Below are 15,596 nucleotides of genomic sequence, written 5' to 3'. Positions count from 1 at the left end.
GAGAACATGAGTAAAGAGACCCGTTCTTCAAGAACTTAATGGGCAGGGAAATATGTATATATTAATTTGTAACTCTCCTTTATTTCTATTTCATCTTCTCCACCATATTCCATTTCCCTTATTTAAACAAATAATGAGCCTAGTTCATGTTCAAACAAAATGTTGCAGTGTAGTTCAAAAGCTTCCTCTGAACTCTGGATATATTCTAAGGATATGCACTTGTAGAAAAACACCAGAGGCAGAGCCACCTCAAAGCTGTAGATGACTTGAAGGTCTTGCAAAGGAGTGTGTGTGTGGGGACAGAGTTAATTTCCTTTTATTTCATTCCTCTACTGACCAGCAATCTTTAACCTGCAGAGAATCATGGCTGATCACACTGGCTGAGATACAGCCACTTCAATCAAGTCTGCCAGATAGCTTATGGATGCCCTGCTCAGCAGTCACTCCTCACTCACATTCAGTTTTCTCTCTTCGTTACAAGATACAGGAACTTAGAAACCAGTTCAGTTTTGGAATCCAGTGACACCTTCATGACTGAGGGCAAACAGTGAAGCACTTAATACCAGACTGCATAAACCCAAGATGTGAAACAGCTGATCAGCTGCAGAATGGGGCAGGCAAATGTTAGTAGAAGCACCATGAAATCCTGCAATAGAGGTGTATGGCATTTCCTCGAACAGAATTACTTCAAACTGAAGACTGTTTGTGAAGAAGAGGACTGGTGAGAATAACCGGCCAGTGATATTAGATGAGAGGTAACAGCAGTCTTCAAGTGCTAAGAAGTACCATTTCTTGGCCAAATTAGATATATTTCTCAACAGTTTCCAAATCAATCCTTTCCAACTTTACAAAAAATGCCACTTTCACCTCTTATTACCAAAACCATTCATTTTTTCCCCTCATAATAAAAAGAACTAGGCTTTTTACTGTAAACATTTGGTTTTCCTACATATTACTGTGTTAGAAGAAAGTTGATTTCATACACTTAATGCCATTACACCTACACAATTGGCAATTATCAAATCCCTCCACTTCCCTTATCCAAGTTATTTTAAGGAGTAAATATAGGAAACTTGCAAGGAATACTGAAAATTAAAAGCAATCACATGTGTCTATCTTACGTACAGTTTTGAACTCTCAAGTGTCATAGATAAAGCAATAATGTTGCATTTCTTCTACAGTTTACCACATTGTAAAATTCATGGTCACTGGTGCATTAGACTTACTTGGGAAAGAATTCTGTGAAAAAAAACATTTAAGGATAAATGCTTATGGTTCAGGGTTGGTGGTTTTCATGGATAAAGTTACTGCTCACAACGCCATGACTCCAATTTCAGCGTTGACAAATCCCATGTTATAATTTAGGCCATAATTTTTTATTATAGCATTTGACAAATCAAAACAAAAACCCCTACCAAACTCAGCAGGTTTTATTTATATTCCTAAATGACTGTTGTTTCTAAAACCAATTATTTGGACTATTTCTGAAGGATCAAGGTCATTAACAATTATTTTCAGCAAGCTGAACATGGCTGAGTGAAGGAAAGAAATCTCTCCTACTTGCCCTTAAACACATCTGCTTACTGTGCGCCACATTTTGTCTGGCAAAAGCATGAAAGTTGTCCTCTGTTCTACTCAACTGAGCCAGAGCTACAACAGAGAAAAGACGGATCTCTCTTAAAATGGAAGAGAGGCACTTCATTGCTTTTAATAGCAGATTTCTTATTTGCATCAAGATGGAGTAAAAAATGTCATAATTGAAACTTAATGTTCTTTATAAGGACAGTAAAATTTATTTCTTAAACATTAAGAAATGTTAGTGCCTAGAGATGCTTGTTACCTTGGCGCAGATTATCTTCATACTGTGCAGTCTGTCAAGTGATTCCTGAGGATTTCCTAGGTACTGAGGAAGCTCAGCATGCAAAATCCGCATGGAGAAAGGAACCATGGAACCTAGAAACACAATTAATTTTGTTAAGTGTGTTTGCTATAATGATCAGTTTGTGATTTGCCTATGCTAAAAAAGGTATGTCTCATTAGCACTTACATCACAAAATCCATTTTGCCTTCATATCTTTTTCTTCTACTGATGAAAAATGTGAAAGATGAGAAAATAGGAAACTTTTCAGCTATATCATGTGACATGTTTAAAACGTTTTAAATAGGGAAACACAAGTAAACCATATTCAAGAAGGCAAGAAGAAGGTGCATCTAAGTCAAATTTTCAAAAACAAGTTGTACTGGGAAATACAATGTTTCATTGAAAATTTCTTTAATTAAAATGAAGGATTTAAAAAATGAAGCTTAGTTAAGTTGCAGCTACATTACTACTAGCATTTAATAATTATGTATATTTTACAACCAGTGTAGAAGAAATAAGATGAAATTACTGGCCTTCAAAGAATGCTTGTGAAAGAGATATAACCGGGCATGAAAAACCTCTTGGCATATTTTTATGAAATTTCTGGTTCATTCAAAACATCAAAGAAAGGGGAATTTTAAGCAATATTTGGGGAGAAAAAGAAATTCATACTAGTTTACTATTACCACTGCTGTTGTTGTTATTGTTTTTATTGTTGTTTTTATTAAATTATTATAATTACCACTAGTAGGAGTAGTATTGCCAAAGACCTCATTGTCTATGTTTATGGGCATTCTGGCTGATGTCACAGGCAGTTTCAGGAGTTCACCCAAACTCTAATGTGTGCAACATTGCTTTCAGGTAACTGCATAATCCTGATACACAGACAACAATACCAAACATAAACTAAACACCGCTACTGAAACCAAAGCAGAGCTGCCATAATGGGAATGTAGGCCTTACAAAATACCATGCCACCGATGCCTTAGGATTTAGCTTTTATATTTTTCAGATCCTGCACTGCTTTAGTGTATAACTCTAAAACTCCACAGCCTGTCATCTACTGTTCTCCCATTTCAGTCAGACAAAACAATTCCTCTCTAGGCCTGAAACTCATGGGCACCTTATTGTCTCAGGCCCCAAGAGATGTAAACAACAGTGAATTGGGAGGGCCAAACTTAAAAGTAAATTACTTCATTACCGGAAGCTGTAATTGGAGATTAACCCCTGATATGTAAATGGACCAAACTTATAACTGTGTGAAAACTTTGTGACCATTGTCCATCTTGGGTGTAGCCCCTCAGAGGCTTCTGAATGCCCAAGGTGCACCTGTTGAAGGCCTTCAATAAATACCCACTTTTATTCTCTTAATCTTGTCTAGCCTCTGTTTTAGGTAGCCACTCCAAGGCATCACCACATTTCTAATATTTTAATATGTACATTTGCTATACACATATTCTAAGGGGATTTCTCTCTCAAGTTACCTCTTGATTTATCTTTTCTCAAAAACAGGACTCAGGAGCTTTCTAAATAGATTTTCGCACCTGTTCTTAACAGGCTTGTATGTCAAAGAGGTAAATGCTATACAAAATGAGTCACTGCCTCTAGACTTTTTTAAAGGTTGACAAAATTTTAATCACAAGACTCACTAATTATGACCTTCACAGTAAGCCACTTATGTCTACATAAATTCTCTTTTGCTGATGCTAACTATTCCCGATGGCTTCCCTGACTGCTGTGTTCCTGTAACGGATGCACACAAGTTTCATGCATCATCATACGTGGAAAACACATTAAGAAAATAAAACTGCCTCTGAAGTTCTATTAAGAGACATATAGAAGTTGATTCAACCGGTCACAAAAGATGTGCAATATTTAATGTACGTATTCTGAACAGTCCCAAGCATGACAGAAGATTCACAATCAGTGTAGGCAGCGAACAACAACAAAAAGAAAGATGAAAATTATTTAAGAGTAAATTCTGTGCCAAAATACCAGAGAAAGATTGCTTTGCGGACATGTTGCAAACTGCACTGCAAATCTATGGAAGCAAATCTGAACTCTGGCTGGTTCTATCTCTACCCCCTCTCCAATGAACAAGTTCTAGTAACTCCACAATCCAAAAACTCCAGTAATCCTGTTAGAAAAAGCAATGTCTAAAACCAGCTAGTTTGGTACTGCTCTTTTGGATAAGATAGTCTTAATTTACTGATGATGCACCTTCTGCTTCACTCAATGGGAATTCTGAGGCAAAGGTAAAAAAAGGGGAAGAAAATTATGTAAAAAAATGAAAAAAACTAAAGGTTTAGCAACATTTTGGTTACTGATTGTGTTGCAGCATTGTCAATTCTGAACAAGTTTGTATGTTTACATCCTCTTGTAAAATGCAACAAAAGGTCAGTTCAATAAACACTCTTACAAAAAACTTGAATTAGTACTAGAACTTAACATACAAATAGACAGGTATTTAATGGAGCACAGATAAAATATCTCACTTAGCAATTTTTAATAAAAGTTACATAATGTTTTGTGCTACAGTTTTTTTGAATTCTGTATTTTGTAAAGTATTCATCTTATGTACTGCTGAATGAAACCACGCTACTACAGCCCCTGTGAGAGGAAAGAACAACCTACTAACAATGTACATCATCAGAAGTGGTGTCAGAGGATGTCAGAATGATGAATGTGACTCCAGGTCAATTTAGACTCCATAAGAATCTGATTTATTTCCTATTACAACTAAATCCTCAGTTGTAACTGGCATTCAGAACTATATTACTTCAAAATGTACTGTATGGATGTATTATTTCTCAATCACTTAGTATTTCCTTCATAGCTTGTGACCAAAAAACATTCTAGTGAGATCCTCAGTACTACATCAAGTGTGGTGACAGGTCTCAAACAAAACCAGAAGAAAGCTGGCTCAGGGTGTAAGGCTAGTTACTGTAAAGAATTTTCAAACCAGAATTTGAATTACAATTTCTCACAGGAGCATCTAAAACTCTAGCATCTGTTTCTTCTCTTTCTTTTTGAAACTCATGACATAAACAGAAGAAATTTTACTGTAAACATCCAGCAAACCCAATCAATGTCTGTTACTTCTTGCTTATTAAGCAAGCTACTAACTTTATTTAAAATATCAGAAACACTATTCTTTCTGCCCTCTTCTTCAGAGACATTGTAATCCTTCTGAATAGCAGGAGTTTTTTTTTTTTTTTTTGGAGAAAGGACAGAACTGTACACATGCTCTCATACAAATGTGACAGCTGGGGAAAGGAGAAAAGAAACGCCCTTTTACCACTGGTAAGGCTTTCTTACCAGTCCATGTAAACAGTATTGTGTAATTTCAGGTCAAATCAGATGAGCAAATTGCTCATAAAAAACCTGCAGCACTTATTCAAGCCACTCAATCCAAATATAGACCTTAAACACACTGCTTAAAAACTCTTGAGATTTTTGGTTAAGTGCATTTTCTCAGATACGTTCCTGTCTAGAAGTAAACTTCTTTTTAGTTAAATTATATGAGGTATGGGAAATGTATCTAATTCAGTTCCTACAGTAATAAACTGATTTTCTGGTTAAAAAAAAAATATATAATTTTACTTAGATTTGGTAAAATTTTCAATAAGTGCTGCTTATAAGGTGGTAATACAATTTACATACACTTCTCAAAAAGAAATATATGGCAGTAACAGAAAATACATGTGAAGAGATCTGTTCACCAATGTAATTCTGTAACTGATTAGCAGCTGTGTTAGAACTGACAAGAGGTGAGACTTAAAAAAAGGCAAAAGAGATTTTCAGAACACTGTGATTTTCATTTTACATTATCTGGTTTAACAAGAAAATTGGGAAGTAGTAAATGATGTATGCTGATGACTTGAATAGATCAATAATAATAGTACTTGGAAGGTCTGAAAGGCAGGTTGTAGAATTTGGAGTACAAAATTTTATGAAAAAAAAGATTAGCGGGGGGCGGGGGAACTATACTTCCCTCAATGAACACACTTATATTGGGAAAAAAAAAAAAAAAAAAGAAAGTACAATTGACTGCACTAACACTCAGCTGTAACAGAAATAATACATGTGCTTGTTAGACTAAGGATTACATTATCTTGTCTGAAAAGTTTCACCTACTCACTTTTAGGCCACTTAAAGCATGCAAGGAAAAACACATTTCTTTGTAACAGGTTTCTATTATAAGCAGGCATACATATCTATTCCTGTGGCATCCCACTAGGGACAAGAAGATTTTATATAAACACTGAATTTATCATAGACTGTCTTTTGCAAAACTACTCAGAATCAAACCCATATACTCTATTATATTTCACTCAGTACTGCATTTAACAGGGCAACATGTCAAGGAAGTATTTAAAACAATTAGCATATCCTGTAATTAAAATGTTTAGTTAAGAGCACAGAAGAATGGATTTTACTCTCTACTTCACACTTACAGTTTCAACGGTAATGTCCTCTTACACAATAAAACTATGCCAGCTAAGCTAATTTCCACAGAAGGCAATACCCTACAGTTACTGCTATATATTGAAATTTTATTTTTAAGTTAAACAGGTCTTATTCTAGCTTGATGTTTTACAGTTTACCTCTGTTGCACCTCTTTAGGCGTTTCATAATAATAGATAAAAAATATATAATGGAAAATCGTTTAATTTTAAGACAATTTTCTTAGCAATTACTTTTAAATATACTGGAGATTTTTATTTTCAAAGAATGTGATGTTTGATTGTCACTTTCACATGAATTAATCTCATTCGTATGTGTATATATACATGTATTATCATCATACAAAAGGCAAAACTAAAAAGTTAAAAAAGGTCTGCAGAAAGGAAAATGGATAAACTGAAAACATGGGAACAGATGGAATAAAGAGCAAGATCAGGTAGAATTTTCTAAGCCCACAGATTTCAATTTCTATTTCTTTATGAACAGCTGCACATTTTCATAACTGTCAAAACATAAACATCACCTCATGTCAATCAAATTCAAACTGCAGCCCTCATCTACAGCCCTTTTGGAGCAGAGAAGAGTATGCCAATGACCAGCTATTTTATCCTTGAATTTTCTTGTTGCAAACCAGTAACCAGAAATGCTTTCTGATCTGCATTCCATAGTTTGTTCAACAAATCTTAAATACCCAAAAGAAACAGAAGAGCAGATTATCAATTACTGAAAGGATAAAGTGGGATTTTATAAGAGTAAAAAAACCCAAACCAAACCAAAAGAAACAATTCATTCCTTCAATGGGTAAAAGAGAAATACACAAAATCAAGTCTCTGAAAAATATTCTGCTATACACATATATATACATAGAGAGATGCATATATGCTTGCCTTTATATGCACAAACATACTTGTATCAACAGCGTATTTGTGTAATTTATAGGATTTTTAAGAGGGATAATGTAGTGAACTTCAAATCCTAGCTTCACTGACTAGAAATTAAAAATACACTTAAAAATTCCAGTTCAACAGACTAGTTTCCAAGTTTTTGTTTATTACCTTCAATCCAGAGAGACTGAAGATGAGATAGGAGACTAAATGTTTGTAGCCATTTAAAGAAAATGTTTTGAAAATTTTATCTGAAATTACATGCTTGCACATACTTTACAATTTAACTGCACATGACCTAAGAACAGAAACTCTGAATCATGATCTGGTTTTAGAAAGTTTCAAAAATACTTTTTCAGTAATTCGGAGTTACTTGCATTGAAGAGAAGAAAACATAACAGAAGGAATGCAGGAAAACTACAAAAATTGCCCTGCAGCAAAGAGATCACCCTAAATCTTACCTACTGATAACTGTAATAAGGAGAATTTAGAAATTGGTTACTTGCTCATAGTATTAAGAAATCCTGTGAAAAGCTGGCACTGTTTTCAATGAGACTATGTAGCCTTGGGAAAGAATGCACAATTAAGTATTTTAGCAGTACTCTACCCCACTAGATTATACATACATTTCTTGACTAAAATATCTGTATTATTTCAGAAAAAAATCTATCTGCATGTCTGAGAAGCCCGAACAACTAACTGGAACCACAACATTTGAGTGGTATTTATTCAAGCTGTATTAGCTGATTTTACAGGTAGACAGTAGCTCTGAAGCAACAGAACAGTGAATTTAAAGAGGCAGTGGAGAGGTACACAATCATGAAAACAAAATAATGTACAACCAGTTCCACTAGATATTTTAATATTTTTTTTACTGCCAACATGAGCTTGAATGAAGAACTCTCCTGAGCAACTGCCAAGACTCAATCAGTCTGACATGGGAGCGTTAACTTAAGGCAGTATTTGTGGTAACACATGTGAAAAAACCAGTACCACGTGTAACAATAAAGTGGAGTATTTTTTTTCTGCTTTCCTGCAAAATGTATTAACAAAGAGGAGCACTCTCTGGCATAATTTCTTTAGCCTGTGCATTTCTTCTCTTATTTTTGTTTTTAAATTGATTATATCCTTCTGTTTCTCTACCTGCCACAATATTTTATTATTAATCTTTTTATTATTATTAATCTTTTTTCCCCACACCACTTCACATTCTGCCACAGTTATCCCACTAACCAAATCTGAGGAAGGTGAAAAAAAGGATGATTTATAGCATCATCAGACCCCATAAATTAAAAAAAAGGAAGCTTCAGCCAGCCTGCCTCCTATTGGCATGGACAAGTAGAAGAGAAAAAGAAAGGAAGACAGCAAACTCAAAATGGTCAAACACCGCTGCAGAGGCATCACATAAAGGAGGTAATTTCCCCAATCCAAGTCTGTCCTTACTTATGGCATAGGCTGACATTCAGAAACAGGACCAAGCTTCAGGTTGACCTTTCGACTGTACTTAGTCCTCTGCACTATACACAGTCCAGACACCTGTAAAATGTCTTTTGTGGGTATTAGAGAAATACTTTGGATGGATAAGTGTTTTCACAGCTAACAGAGTATCTCTGTATCAACAGACATAAAACAAGTTTCTCACCACAATTTTTGCTATTTTATAAGCTTACAAAAGGTAGTAACAATTATTACAGTTCACCTTAGACATCAGCGCTGAAAACTTGTTAACAACATGGGTTGGGTGTGACATTCTAGACCATGTATGATATGATTCCCTTAGAAAGACTGGAATTTCAAAACTGAATAAAAGAAACAAATTAAGGCCATGGCTTGAGTAACTAAGGACACATAAAAAATGAAATCACACACAAATTTTTTCTATCAATTTTTTCTTATATTTCTGATAAAAATTCTAAATACAGTGGCTATTACTAATGTCATAATAATAGCAGTAGTGAAAAATGCTAAAACAGTTGTGATATCTAGACTCACACTATTTTATATAGATAGAAAAAAATATTATGTATATATATAAAATTTATGTTATTTTTTAAAACAATCACTATCCACCCAGAAGTGCCATCCTATCGCAGGACACACTAGTGTATCGCTAGTCACAACACTGCCACACTTTTAAAAACTTGTGTTGGCATTGAAACTAGAGCTCAAGGGAAGGAATACACTATGAAGTAAGTTTCTAGAACACATACAACTAGATATTTAATGCCATGTTCCTAATTTAGGCCCTTCCCAGCAGAGAATAGAAGACTGATTTTATTTAGGGGAATACAGATGATGCTGCATCATCAGAAAGAAAATGAAAAGGGTAAAGGGAAAGAAACCCCACCCCATGTTACATAAACTTCTGGTCAGAGGAACAGAAGTTCAATTTTTACTTATGCATAGCTTATTTTTTCCCCCATTGCAATACAAAATAAATTATTCACAAGTTTTCTAGCTTCAGAAGACTCATGTTGGTAGCATTAACTTTTCTGGAATTTATTGCTCTATTAACCAGAAGCAAGACCAAATCACCTCATAAAAGAATGAAATAGCATTTTAATATTCCATTTTAATTGTTGGCTCTCACAGGTTCAGAAACACATAGGCATTACCAATGGAAAGGCTGTCTCAGGTTAGGCAAGCTATCATATGAGTTGATTATGTATCCCAAGGAACACAGACACAAATGGTATGAATAGAAGTGGGTCAGACGGTGTAAATATGAAGTTAAAACACTTAAAAAAATTCCTGAAATCCATCTGACATGAGAATGATGACAAAAATTCAGCCTTATGTATCCCACGTGGAACAATGAAGATGTGCAGGAAGCAATCTGAAACAGGGTTCCTGACCTAAGGACCTACCTATTATGAAAGAAAAATATATGAAAAAATAGGACTATTTAGCTTCTTTATGCAGATGAATTTAAAAGAACTAAATCTATAACTAAGGAATTTTAAGATTTTACTAGAAAATGAGAACAGCCTGTTCTCTGCTCCTTATCAATCAGGAATGATCTACAAGTGCCTTAACCAACCCCACTGGCCAACACAAGGATCCCTGCAGAATCAGCCTCCTGAGAGGCTGCACTCCTACAGGCAATGCAGATAGTCAAAGAGCCCATAGAAACCAGGAAAGGAAGATTGTTGTTTTTATTAAATTATTATAATTACCACTAGTAGGAGTAGTATTGCCAAAGACCTCATTGTCTATGTTTATGGGCATCCTGGCTGACGTCACAGGCAGTTTCAGGAGTTCACCCAAACTCTAATGTGTGCAACATCTTGCTTTCAGGTAACTGCATAATCCTGATACACAGACAACAATACCAAACATAAACTAAACACCGCTACTGAAACCACGGGGGAAAAAAATAAGCCATGCAGAACAAAGAGCCCATAGAAACCAGGAAAGGAAGATTCCAGAATGATTAGATCTTACAGCCATGATAAAGACAACAATAGTGGGGTCAATGCACATCATGGCTGCAAATGCCATACAAAATATGAGGAGGAAATGAGGATTAGCAGCACTGATTGAAAGGGAAATAGCTTTAGGCGAGTTTCAGAGGGAAATTAAGAGGACTACGTTGCCCATGTTAAATTATATTAATGGAAAGGCATCTTTCACTTTTCATACAGTTACTTGTAACTTAAATTCTTTGAGACAGATCTCTCAGAGATTAATAGATGAAAGGCTATTCTCATTGCTGTAAGTTTTGAACTTCCCCTACTTCCCGCATAAAACCAGAAAACTTCCTAATGTACTATGTTTCTTATTATTAATATTTTGAATACAAAGAAATTATGCAAAGTATTATCTGTATCACAATTAATGGGAACATAATTTATATCTATATTCTCACTTCTTAAATTGACTTTTAAGTGCTTACTTCATTTACATACCATGAATCAAAATTAAAATGTTGAAATTAAGCCGTTTCTTTTAGGCTTATTACACCACAAAATGATATACAAAATTACCAAATAGCAGTGGATTGTGTATTCATACTAATATATTTCAACTAAAATATAGGAATGATTTATCTGTATTTTATTATTTAAATTAGCTGGTTAACAATGCATGTATACTAAATTTCTTTATCCATTATCCAGCATAACATAGTTTAAGGCTAGACAAAAAACAACTGCTTGTGTTGTCCTACATCCCTGGAAATGCTATTTCTCTCTCCTCAAAACTATGTAAAGAATGTTTACCAGCTGTTCCCACATAATAATCACATATATGGATTTATATGAGATATCTACAACTAGCAGGTCAGCTCCATCCAACCTTGATCCTACTTTCCTTACAAGTGATCAGATTATGGTCCCAGTTGGTATGTTCAACTGTTAAAAATTAACTGAGACATATAATAATGAAATAGACTATCTTCCTTAAGCTCACCATTTTTCACCATCAATATCCTCATAACTTTTATGAAATAGCCACAGTGGTTGAGTGATTGCTCCAGGATCCAAAGCTCAGTCACAGGACAGGTGATTTGAACACCCGGCCAGACTGTCCAGAGCTGCTGCTCCCTGCATCATCTGTGGCATGAGCACTCAGGTACCTCAAATACTGACATGACCTGCAAAGATTTTTCTTAGACAAAATAGCTTATTTTTAATATTGAAAAAGATGTGGAGACATACATATGGTCTGTGGAAGACTACTATTTCTATAGCATCGTGTGTGCAGCTGCCCTAAGAACACTAGGTCCAAAAAGCTGTCCAACCTGATGACCAGGACCTCTTTCACTCTTCCAATTGACACCATTCCTTCCCAGTGGATTGCCTGTGATTACCTGAAGGACGATGAGTAACGTCAGAGGGAGGTGCTCTAAGCAGTCCACACTGGCCTTTCTGGGCTGCAACTGATCTTTTGCATCACTATGCAAAATAATCTGCAAAAAATCGTGAACTCTCTGACACCAACTTCCCTGCCTCAGAAACCTCAAAATCTTCTACTTTTCTAGGTTACCCATCTACCCCAAGGCTACCAGCATCTCACGTAAAATGGACTGTAATTTTTCAGAGTGGCGCTGCCTGTAACAACTGCTTCCTCCAAATATTGTATTACACATTGTGGTTCAAATAAGAAAGCCAAAGAACACTAAGAACACTCAACAGCGTACTTGCATGACTGAGCTATTCTTTTCTAAATAACAGTAACAGAGAAAATAAAATTTCAAAATAGTCTGAACAAGAGCAAAATTGCTCTTAAAAATAGCAATTTTTCAAACCCAGACTTCTGGAGAACTAGAATATCCTGAGTAGTGGAACTATGAGGTTAACCTATGGACTATTTGGAGCCGTGGGAAGTAGTGCATTTGTAACTTGAGGCAAACTGCTTATATAGAATTGAAGCTGGTGTTTTTGTTCTCTTCAATATTAAGACACACAGTAAATCTCTGATTTTACTTACTTTCAATTATTTAGCAAATAATATTACATTTAACCATGTTTCAATTAAGGAGAATTTTTAACTTACTTCTAAATTTTGGCTTTTTTCTTTTAATCCTAGAAATCAGGAAATAACACCTGCAGTAGCATATGGATGTGCAAATATTAAAAATAGCATAGTGATGCTACCTGGATGAACTGAAGAGAAAAAAGCTTATAGAATCTGTTTCCACAAACTCTCTCATCGTCTTTCAAGCCTGGTTTTGGGTAAAACAAACTATTCAAGTTTGGTAGTTTTTAATTTCAGTATCATAGAACTAAAATATTATATTTACTTGTTAAAAACATTCCTCTGTAGCAGCATCATGAAATACACTGCCTACCTATATTGCTCTACCTGTTGTTACTTCTTATCACTACCTCCATAATGCAAGCAATACTTTAATGTACTTATCAATCATGTTCTTCTGGGGAAAAAAAACCAAACCAAAACAAACATAATCCATCGCTCTCCAATGCTTCAGCCTTAAAAACCCCCTGAATCCAACCAATATTTTATAATGACTGTTAAAAACGGAAAAAATAAAAGCATTTCATATATCAAGTGTTTTACCTTTACGTCCAGGGTATACGTTAGGGTAATATTCGTAATAAAGATCAGGCTGGTCTAAATTTCCAAATGGTTCAAATTCCATTTCTGCATTTTGGAACAGATCGAGTTTTACCAGCAGTGCTAGTCTCACAAACCACAGCTAAAAATTAATACATATAAAAAAGGGAAAGACAAGGTCTGTTATTAGCTTCAACCAAAAGCTACATCCAATACAATTTCAACTTTTCAACTTTTTCTGATAAAAGCTGAGTAAAAAGTTTCTCTAGTACTGAAAAGAATCAGGATTTATATTTACCTGCTCTTTCACATAGTACTTTTCATCAACTCATTAAAACAAAGCTCAGAGGACTGATGTTTAATTGTTTGTAAAGATAAACCAAGATTTCTTCAAGATTTTGAAGATGAAGTTTAAAAATTAGCCTGCCTCAAAATTAGAACATCTCTCTTTCAAATGAGTTTACATGTATGAATTATCAGTCTGGTATTTTAACCGCTTTTCCAACTTTACAAGGGTATCCTTAAAACCTTTTGGTGAAACTCCATGAGCTTTATAATCACTAGGGTCAAAAACATGAGTTCTCACCTGGTCACATCTGAATCACTTGCAATATTTTATTAATTTGGATTCTTATCTTCTAAGCAACATGAAACGCATTTCTAACATGTGCAATCTTACTATAAAGTTCACAATCTAGATAGTTCCATGAACTTTAGTAGAGTGAGTCTTCCAAAACAGCAAAACATATTCCATTTTACTAATGGAAAAACATTTAAAAACATAGAATCAAGATTGGATTTTCCTTAAAAAAATTAAGTTTGTTTTAAACGAAGGCCTACTTTACATAAGCAAACAGAAAAAGTATCTTGCTAAAATACTTCAATAACCACAGTTTCTATGTTACAATTAGGAAAAGGAGTTTGATCATGTTATGAATATTGTTGGTAAAAAAGTGACAAGGGCATATTTAAACATACCTGTAAAGAATCTGTTGTATGGCTAGCAGGTAGTCCACTTTTTTTATAGCCTTGACCATGTGCAGTTAGAAGCCGCCCACACAAGTCAACAGCTGCCCTCCAGTTTTTACTGCTCTGGGAAGAAGAAAAGAATAAGTAGCAAAATCATCAAGTCCCTAAAATGCACAACTGCTGATTTTGCCTGCAGCAGCGACATGTACCCATCAGTAATAATGACAAGGTCAGAAGAGCTGGCTGGTGAGAAGCAGAATGTCATTTGTCAAAGCTGCATGTCTAATCAGGCAAAAAGGGAAATCAAGTATTAATATCATCAGGTCACTAAAACAAAAGAATATACAATAGCATATGGAATTCTAAACTTAAAGCTATATCATGTTTGATTATATAAATGAATATGCTATAATATTCAAAATTTTGCTTTCTCCTAAAAAAAAAGGAGAAAAAAATTGCCAGCCATGTATTATCAGTAATATCGAAGTTACTCTATGGTCATAAAATATTCAATGCTCATTCTTATCTCACTGACTTCAGCATCTCAGATTATAACCCCTAGTACAGTTCACCTAATGAAAATAAACTTTTAGCATTGTTCAGGATACAAAATCCCTATAAATCAAAAACAAAGAACAAGGAAGAATACAATGCATAAATGATAAATTCAGAACAATAACAACTGTTTCACCTACAAAACATAAACATTTGAATTTCCACTGAATTACTAATTTCAAAATACTCTTATGTTTTTTTATTCATAGAACAAAAACATTCCTAATTATACAAATCAAACTATACTCTCACACTGTTGATCAGTTTTTCAACGGAAATATCCCAATAATGTTTCTGCCTTGTATAGTCTGATGCAACAAACCAAGAACTTAAAACACAGATTAATGCTTCACAGGTTTTAAGCTGTTATACTTTTCTATTATACAGAGGAGTTTTTAAAGAGACATGTATCCAGTAGGTCATTGTAAAGTAAATATATGCTATTCCTGAAAGTAATATATTTTAAAATAGTTTCTTAATACATAAAAAATGTAACTGTAATAGAAAATAATTATGTTGTCTGATAAAATGTGAAGGAATAAAATACATTTATATTGGTTGTTGCAAAGTCCAGATACTAATCTTGAATTGGTTTTTTATTAATTTCTCTCCAATGTTTTAGAAAATGTGTTGACACAGCAAACAGTCACACCGAAAAACCAGTAGTAACAACTGAAGAGTCTCCCTAATTTCTGGGCCCCATTTTGCAGCCACACAGGCCGCAAACAGGCCACAACAGAGATCCCCATGCACTAACCACCTCACCTCTCCTCCCTGCATTGTCAGATGCCAGATAAAGTTGAGTTCCACTGGAAATGTACAAGTTGGCTGACAGCAAGACC

The 15,596-nt window shown here is 34.7% G+C and overlaps 1 protein-coding gene across 4 annotated transcripts in view; it reads right to left on the bottom strand.

Moving 5' to 3' along the window:
• Nucleotides 1–15,596, bottom strand: part of TRAPPC12 (trafficking protein particle complex subunit 12) — a 51,209-nt gene that overhangs the window by 23,995 nt on the left and 11,618 nt on the right. For all 4 annotated transcript variants that reach the window (XM_053937608.1, XM_053937610.1, XM_053937607.1 and 1 more), the window contains exons 4-6: nt 14,209–14,322; nt 13,234–13,372; nt 1,841–1,953 (exon numbers count right to left, since the gene is read on the bottom strand). In XM_053937608.1, the coding sequence (XP_053793583.1) occupies nt 1,841–1,953; nt 13,234–13,372; nt 14,209–14,322 (366 nt within the window). The remainder of the gene's footprint in view (nt 1–1,840; nt 1,954–13,233; nt 13,373–14,208; nt 14,323–15,596) is intronic.

This window comes from Vidua chalybeata, chromosome 3 (genome assembly GCF_026979565.1).
Source record: "Vidua chalybeata isolate OUT-0048 chromosome 3, bVidCha1 merged haplotype, whole genome shotgun sequence".
Lineage (NCBI taxonomy): Eukaryota > Metazoa > Chordata > Aves > Passeriformes > Viduidae > Vidua > Vidua chalybeata.
Note: the sequence above shows the minus strand (reverse complement) of the source record. Positions and strands in the feature narration are given on the sequence as shown.